At 42.3% G+C, this 8,337-nt stretch overlaps 1 protein-coding gene across 1 annotated transcript; it reads right to left on the bottom strand.

The window, feature by feature from the left end:
* Window positions 1-3,484: 3,484 nt before the first annotated feature.
* On the bottom strand, window positions 3,485-7,363 carry ptgs2b (prostaglandin-endoperoxide synthase 2b). Its single transcript, XM_026147501.1, has 10 exons — window positions 7,216-7,363; window positions 6,900-7,016; window positions 6,664-6,807; window positions 6,382-6,525; window positions 5,929-6,110; window positions 5,759-5,842; window positions 5,417-5,663; window positions 4,789-5,075; window positions 4,539-4,686; window positions 3,485-3,956 (listed from the first exon to the last, which is right to left on the bottom strand). Exons 1-10 carry the CDS (start codon window positions 7,310-7,312, stop codon window positions 3,544-3,546), a joined length of 1,863 nt encoding a protein of 620 aa, XP_026003286.1. The 5' UTR covers window positions 7,313-7,363; the 3' UTR covers window positions 3,485-3,543.
* Window positions 7,364-8,337: the final 974 nt, after the last annotated feature.

Here is an 8,337-nt window from a genome sequence, read left to right as displayed (position 1 = left end):
GCAGTAATCAGTAATTAGTTACTGATTACTTTTTTCAAGTAACTTGACCAACACTGGTCGCAACTGCAGTTTGTTCATTAAAGTGTGAGGTGGTGCACATTGTCAGATGAAAAGATAACCATTTAAAAAGAATGATAGTGACAAATTTTCCTTGTGACAGCAAAGTTGCCTTAACAACAAGAAAAGATTTGTGTTTGTCATCGTGGAGACTCAGCATTAGATGCAAGGAAATAACTTCCTCGTACCAGCATCCACGTGAGCCGGGTTAGGCAAAGCTTCAGCTGCAGTCACGTAGACTGTGATTAATAGTTTTGCTTCACTTGTTTTCCTCACACACCGTTCTCAGGTCATTAAGAACAATTGCCACATTGTTTTAGACTTTGTTGTAGTAACACACTTTTTTCTTACAACACATTATCGCTCAGTTGAAACAGTTGGCAGTGAAAACTATAAAATGGATTGACTGATAAAGAATATAAACCATTAGATAATCTGATCAGGGATTAATCATTTCAGTCAAGTCATTTGGTTTCAGTGCCAGTGCCTCACGGGCCGAGGCGGCCTGCGCCAGCTCCCATTTGACCCCAGTCACTGCCACCTGCAGAGCATCACGTAACTCGGGTCCTGGTCACAGTCTCCACACAGGGTCCGACTCCAGAGAGGTCCAGAATCGGTCAGAGAGAAAGCACTCTCCTAATCTTCTCCCGAATCAGGGCCCACGGCCCGCTCGTTCTCATTAAACTCACACAAAGCAAGATGCGTTCCCCTGCTCGATGTCGCAGATCGAGACCTGACCATGCCACACATTGTTGCACAACAGAGTGATAAAACTCCCCCTGACAATATGGGGGAAACAACTAATATGCACACACAATCATGTCATTTTCATGCAGTGATGCTCCAAGTCCCTCTGACAGGGGACTCCTACGCCTCTCGCTTTGAAGTGCGGGACAAAGACTGTGCGATGGAGGACTAACTGCTCATGACATTCAGTTAAGGTGACAGCTGATGCACAAGAAGTTTTTGTTTTTTAAAACTTTAATCACCCGGTGTGAGGGGAGAGAGCAAATGTGATTTCGTTGTCATTTGTGCGAAATACGTGAATGGATGAGAAAGTTTAGCTTGTCATTGTCTGTGTTTAGAAAGGATGCTGCCTGGCGGTCTGACTCACCGCTCCATGCTGCCAGTCACGTCAACATTCCTTCCACTATGTTTGTTTTGGACTGGATAACCTAAAAAAACCCTTTTGTTCCACTGTAATACTGCCAGTCTGTACGACTGTGGCTAGGTTTACTGTATGCTTTTGAACTGAGTGCTAGTCCACGCACCACATACAGTAAAACTACTTTTTTTCTCCTGGCATGTGTGTAACAACCATTGGAAAGTTTTAGGGATATGCATAATGCCTCAGCATACAGTCATCTCCTCACTTTCTTTTTACTACTAGTCATGCAGTCTGTGGAGTTCTAGCTTAAAATAATACAAAAACTGAGACAGCACCTAGAAACTGTCACCTGGAAAAGATTTGTGTTACCCAAAGACACCCTTACATGCACTGGTGAAACTGTATTCTTTTAATGCAAAACGGATCGTTTACGTTCTAAAGCGATCTCACACGAAGCACGAGATCTTGCCAGGCTCCCTCACAGCACGCAAACTTCTTTAAGCTTAACAAGTATAGACTTGTTTTATTCTACAAAAGTGAAAACTCTTCAGCTACAAAGTGCACTCGAGAGAATAGCAGTCGCGCAGGGAATCTTGATTGAAGCTCAGACTTTATGACATCAGTAGTATGTGAAATGTAATGTTGCTACGTTGCGCTTTCAGACCTGCAGATAAGAGTGTTTACACACACAGCGAGAGAATGGGACTGCTGCTGTCAAGTTTGAATGTGAAGTTGATACTTAACTCAAGGTCACGCTCTCGCTCTCTTTGTTCAAAGAACACCCCAACTGGTAGCAGATGGCCCCGCCCCTCCCTGAGCCTGGTTCTGCCGGAGGTTTCTTCCTGTTAAAAGGGAGTTTTTCCTTCCCACTGTCGCCAAAGTGCTGCTCACACAGGGTCATATGATTGTTGGGTTTTCTCTATATGTATTATTGTAGGGTCTACCTTACAATATAAAGCACCTTGAGGCGACTATTATGTGATTTCGTGCTGTATAAATTAAATTAAATTGTATAGAAAAGGCTTGATGTGAGATTTGGTTTGCTAATTAGACTGAGACGTTATATACCTAAACTTTATCCTTTCTAGTTTATTCACAGACGGGGATCTTTTTACCTCTGAGTCCAGCTGATTTACAGGAATGTATCCTGTAAATCAGTTTCTTACATTGTAACTATTATTATAACGGACAGTTTCAGTAATTACATTACGCTGTGGTCTCTGCTTCTTGGTTGTTTTTGTGAGTTCATTATCTCAGAGTTTTGTTATTTGTTTATATATTTGTGTGATTTATCAGTCATCCGGTCTCAGTCCAGCAGAGAACCTGTCCTCTATCAACAGTTCGGACTAATGGTGGCAGCGCAATGATGTGGGGGATGTTTTCTTGACACACTTTGGCCCCGTTAACACCAACAGAACATCATTTAAATGTCAATAGGTCTCCAGCCATTTGAACACATTTGTTAGTTTTGTATCTTGTAGGAAGGAAGGTCCAACCCAGCCCTAGCAAAGCCTACTTAGAAAAAGCGGCCGCTGAGTGTGTCGAAAGAAACAACTTCTCAGAGTTACAGACATTTGCATTTCAGTCGGAGCATGTGAACTGATATGTGTGCGCTCTATGTTCAGATAACAGTGTCTTATCCTGCTGTCACAGCCAGTTCAGAGTTTATACAAGAACACAAAGTGACGTCATGAAAACAGCAACACGGACAGTTGATTTCTGAAGTATGACTTCCATCATTTATTCAGTTTAATACTCTGAAGACCGTAGGCACACACTATTTTAAGCCTGTACAATCAGAATATTTGTTTGTTCCTTGAAAATACAAATAAAAAAAATAAAAAAACAAAAAACAAAAACGAAACAAAAACAAACAAAAAAAACAGTGCGGATTCAACATACACTTGTCATTTCATATTATTCTGACTAATACGAAAACTGGTCAAAATGAAATCACTAAAACAACGTGAACTGCAGATAGTCACAATCAGTCTGCACCGGAGCACTGCCCTTTAAAACTCTCATCACTGTTTATTACTGGGATACAACTATGGGAACATAAATGGAGAGGCAACAGGTAATCCAGGGAAACATTTAACAGTAACTTACTGTTTTAATGAAACTGTAAACTGACCTTCAAGTATTAAGTTGCAGTGCCTGAGGTTATCAGTATAAGAAGACAGTGTACAAAATAAATACAAATTACTTACTCTAATTTCAATCACAAATATAAAAATTTGTTCCACTTGTTCTGGTTTTATTTTACAGTATAAATATATAAAATAAATATACCAATAAATAAATAAATAAAACTGTGTTTTTTTTAAAAACAACAACAACAACAACAACAACAACAACAACAACACGCTTAAATAAAATTAGAGCTCAGTAGTCCTTTCTTTCAAAATAATGGTGGGGTTGATGTCGCTGCCCTGCGACTGCGACGTGCTTGAGTTGATGATCATGGACCCGGTCTCTTTAACATCGGGCACATGAAAGGACGCCACGGGGCAGGGACCCCGCACGTTATTGCACACCAGCTTCTGGAGCGAGGCGGTGTTGACCACGTCGAAGCCGACTGTGCCTCCGAAGGTGCTGGGCTTCCAGTACTCCGGGGAGCAGATGGGATTTCCCATTAGGCCCTTGAGGGAGAAAGGAGCCCCCATCTCCACCATTGTTTCCCCAAAGATGCCGTTATGTCTGGGCTTCTCCACCAGCAGGCCCGGGTAGAGCTCCACAGCATCGACGTGCCCGTACAGCTCCTCCAGCACCGCAGCCATTTCTTTCTCCCCTGAATAACACAAACAAGGAAATGGTTTTGGTCAGTAACACAATCTGGCGTCCTTCCCACTGGCTCGGTCACTGCGATTTGACAGATTTCATATGTCTTTACTTCCTGATTTTTATCTTTCCACTAGCATGCACGCCATTTTTTCCTTCACTTATACAGCAAGTCAAAGTTAGTTTTTAATCGACATTAAACCTCTTGAAAAGTTTAAATCTTCCTCTTTAAAGTAGAGGGACTCCCCGTGTCTGTTTATATCTCGCCTGCAGTCATGACAGTCTGCTTACTCTACCTTAAGATGAAATGGCCATCTGGTTCTCAGAGTCATGGAAATAAATACCTAACCTTCAAAACTGCCAGCAGCTGCTTAGGGACTCTGAGGCATTTCCTCAATATCAGGTAAACTATTGCATAAACCGTATTGTGCAGCCTGCAGGTTTTTCAGTCACACTTTGTGAAAATAAGAATCAGCGCATTGCAAAGATATTAATCTATCAATAGCTGGGCCTGAGACAGCAATTACAAGAACCTGTTTTTGTCACATTTTCAGCATACAGGTATTTTCAAGAAGTGCTGAATCTGTCTCACCTGTCAGGTCTTCGAAAGACGTGTAGGGCTTCATGGAGAATCGTTTCCTGTAGGCGTTGAGGGACTGGTAACGCATTTGTCTGCTGTTCTCTATGGATTTAATGGCCACATACAAGATGGGTCCGGGGACATTTCGACCACCAGCAACCTAAATTACAAAAAAAAGAAATTTCAATTCTGCATCCTTAGAGCAACACTGGTCTTGTATGTTTCAGTCTAACTGCTGCTGCGGAGCTTAAAGAGTTCGTACCCGTCCGGCAATCTGATTGGTGAACGACTCCACCAGGTTGCTGATGCCGTGCTCGGTCACGACAGAGGTGTTGAAGACAAACTGCTTGTAGCTATAATCTGTCTCCTCAATGTGGAAACTATCGGGCATCAGAGGGTGCCAGTGGTAAAGGGTGTTGAACTCAGATGCAATGCGGTTCTGGTACTGGAAGCGCTGGTTAAAGAGCAGCTCGGGGTCAAACTTGAGTTTGAAGTGATAGCCGCTCAGATGCTGCACGTAGTCCTCAATCACGATTTTGATGGTCTCACCTGCCAGATGAGAAATGTGACGGTTTATATAATGAAGACACTCTAGATGCTAAAAGCCACTCTGCTTTAGAATAAATCGTGCTTATTGATGCTTCATTTGCATGTCTGTAGTGTGGGTAAGCACAAAGTGGAGTCCTGAGAGTAAAACACATTTCCTCTTTCTGATGTTTACAAGAAATTCTCAAGTCTTTCAGTAAATCAGGTTCCTGAAATGAAATGCTCCACTGTGCGCAACATCATTGGGAGGTGAATAAGAAGTCCTGCTAACAATATGATTATTAGCTTTTTAATAAAAAATCCCAACTACGTCACAGCTGGTATCTGGACTTCTTTTGTCTTACCGATTAGGATGAGCCGTGCAGTCTGGAAGAGTCTTTCGTCATCCCAGTATGGGTGGACCTCTTTCAGCACATCGCACACACGGTTGTGTTCGCGGAGCCAGATGGTGGCGTACATCATCAGACCAGGGACCAGGCCAAATGCCTCGTGGCCGACAGCGAAGCGGTGAGAATCTGGGACGTGAGGGGGGTAATGCATCGTGACACCCACTTCCTTAACTGTAGGGGGGTACATCTCTCCATCGAGCATCTGCGGAGTTACGCAAAAGAGGAAACTGCTGTGAGAAATGCACATGAGCTGGTCTCTTTGACTGCCTCGAGTACAGCTACCTTTCCCCCCCATACCTGATATTTCAGCTTGCCATCCTTGAAGAGTCTCAGCTTGTGCTGCTTTTCCAGGTTGTCACCGTAGATGTGGTTGAGGTCCACCTGACAGCACAAGACACGCCAATTAAAACTGGGTCACATTAAAATGAGTTTGCTTTTCAAAAACCGGGATCTTCAGCTCCACTTACCCCATGACCCTTAGCAACAGTGAAAGCAGGCCCTCTCTTCATGTCAGATTTGAAGAACTGGTGGGTGAAGTGCTGTGCGAAGAAGGCAAACATCAAACTGGTGCCCTGCGGGTCTGGTATAAACTGTCTCCTCATTAAGAGCTTCTCAGCCAGAACTTTAACTTCAGGTAGCTCCTTTTTGCCTGGAAGAATAAGAAGACTTCAATGAGCACATAACAGTATGATAGGAAAATCACAGCTCTTTGGGTCTGTTTCATATTTCTGATAACTTGATCTCTTTGGTTTGGGCTTGTAGGGGGAGGTTTTTCCATGTTGCCTCAGACACTTTATAATTGATCTAAGAGGAAAGCTAATTCCAATGTGCGCGCTTCCTATGATGTAATTCGACAAAGACGGTTTTGTATCTTAAGAATCTAAGAAAACTGGTTCTCCAAAGGTAGAGAGTGTACTCACCTACTACTCCCATAGGGGTTGGGCAATCCTGCGGCACAGGGGGGAGGGAGCGCGTATAGTAGGAAAGGTTGGAGTAGGCTTCCCAGCTCTTATAGCCGTAATCAGCATTATAAGTTGGAGGACTGTCAATCATGTGGGATCGGGCTAGAGAAAGGAAAACCCATATTAGTCCTTCATTTAGTATAAACACTACAACAAGTTCCTGCGCAAACTGTTTAATGTACTGTGAAAAACTTTCCAATCCACTTTTTCATTTTTGCCTTCGAGCAGAGAGAGACTTACATGTCAGCACATATCTCATGATGGCATCCCTGAGGAATGAGATGCTGTTGACGATGTTCCAGAAACCCTTGAAGTGGGTCAGGATGTAGTGGACTGTGTTGGGTGTTGGCTTCAGAGACACTTTGATCCAGGTGAAGAACTCAGCTGTAAGAGACCAAGAGAGCACGTGAATCAAGCCATCAAGTCACCACCAGAGATGCACCTTGTTTCACTCCAAGCGCGATGTTCACACTTACCTGTTGTGCAGTTTTGCCCATAGTACCCCGTGCGTGTGCAGTCACACTCGTATTTTTCTGAGGCCAGTGGTGTGCAGACGCCCCTGTTCTGGCATGGCTCTGAGCAACATGGGTTAACTGTAACAGATACGGTTGGACACTTACTGTCTGTTTAATAAAAAATAATCAGTTCTCAAGAAGACATCTTATTAGGCATCATCATCATAATAATAATAGAAAGAAATCACGACTTCTAAACTGTTGCTGTGATTTGGGCTGTAGCAATAAAATAAAATGGAAAAACTGTAAGAAATAATCTCCAGTTTCCGCAGCTTACCAGTTTCACCGGCGAGAAAGCACAGGGCCAACAGGAAAAGCGGCAAGGTGAGTTTGTTCATGCTCCGGAGACTCTGTGAGATCCACGTTTGTTTCATGTCTGCAACTCCCTCTCGCGCGCGACGACGACGCTGAAATTAAGAACGTCCACAGCGAGGTTGAGCTTTATTTGTATGGGGGGGGCGGTGCTTCCTCCTTCCTTCCTTCCCCTCCTATCACCCTCACTACTCACCCATCCACCCTGTGACAAAGAGGGATTTTAGTGAGCAGAGTTTATGAATCACCTGCTTTGCGAGTGTCTTTATGACTCTGGGTAACTCTACCTACATTATGATCGTTTCAGTCCTTTTTGGCCACTTAAAATATCTTTATAAAACCAATATGTTATACGCGTTGTAATTTCTGATGCACCCTTGGCTACATCACTCTTTAAAAAACATTTCTAATGTCAATGAGACTGTTTAGCCGGATCAAACACGGACATATAAAAACCACTTTGCTAAAAAGTGATTGCAGAAAACATTCTTTTTGTCAAAATAACTTTATATCTTTCATGAGTTAAGTTTCACAGATTATAGGACAACAAGTAACAAGTAGACAATCTTTTTCCTTCTTTCTTTCTGCCAGAAATCATTTTTGGGAGAAACAAGCTTTCTTATCCACAGAATATTTATTTTCTATTCTCACTCCTTCAGTGCTACAGCCTTAAATTAACTAATTGTATGCGTTTTTGTTTGTTTTTTGTCCCCATAAAAACCGGAAGCTGTGATTTTAATTAATGTCTAATAATATTTACTGGTTTACACAACGTATTACCACGACAGGGGGGATTCTAATTTTTGCGTCATAACTTTTGCACTGTCCACTTCCTGCTGTGACAAAACAAATTTCCCACGTGTGGGACTAATAAAGGTTATCTTATCTTATCTTATCTTATTTAATATCTATAGCCTCTATAAAACCTATGAACAAACATGGAGAAATGATAAGTACAAATACTCGAGTACTCTTTGATTGATAAAAAATTACAAGTTTGTGAATCACCTCCAGAGAGATTCACAAACTTGTACTTTTTAAAAAAAAAAGTGAACATATAAAACTCTTTTTTTCCTTGAATTGAATT

This window comes from Astatotilapia calliptera, chromosome 17 (assembly GCF_900246225.1).
Source record: "Astatotilapia calliptera chromosome 17, fAstCal1.2, whole genome shotgun sequence".
NCBI lineage: Eukaryota > Metazoa > Chordata > Actinopteri > Cichliformes > Cichlidae > Astatotilapia > Astatotilapia calliptera.
This window is presented reverse-complemented; position numbering and strand designations above follow the sequence as displayed.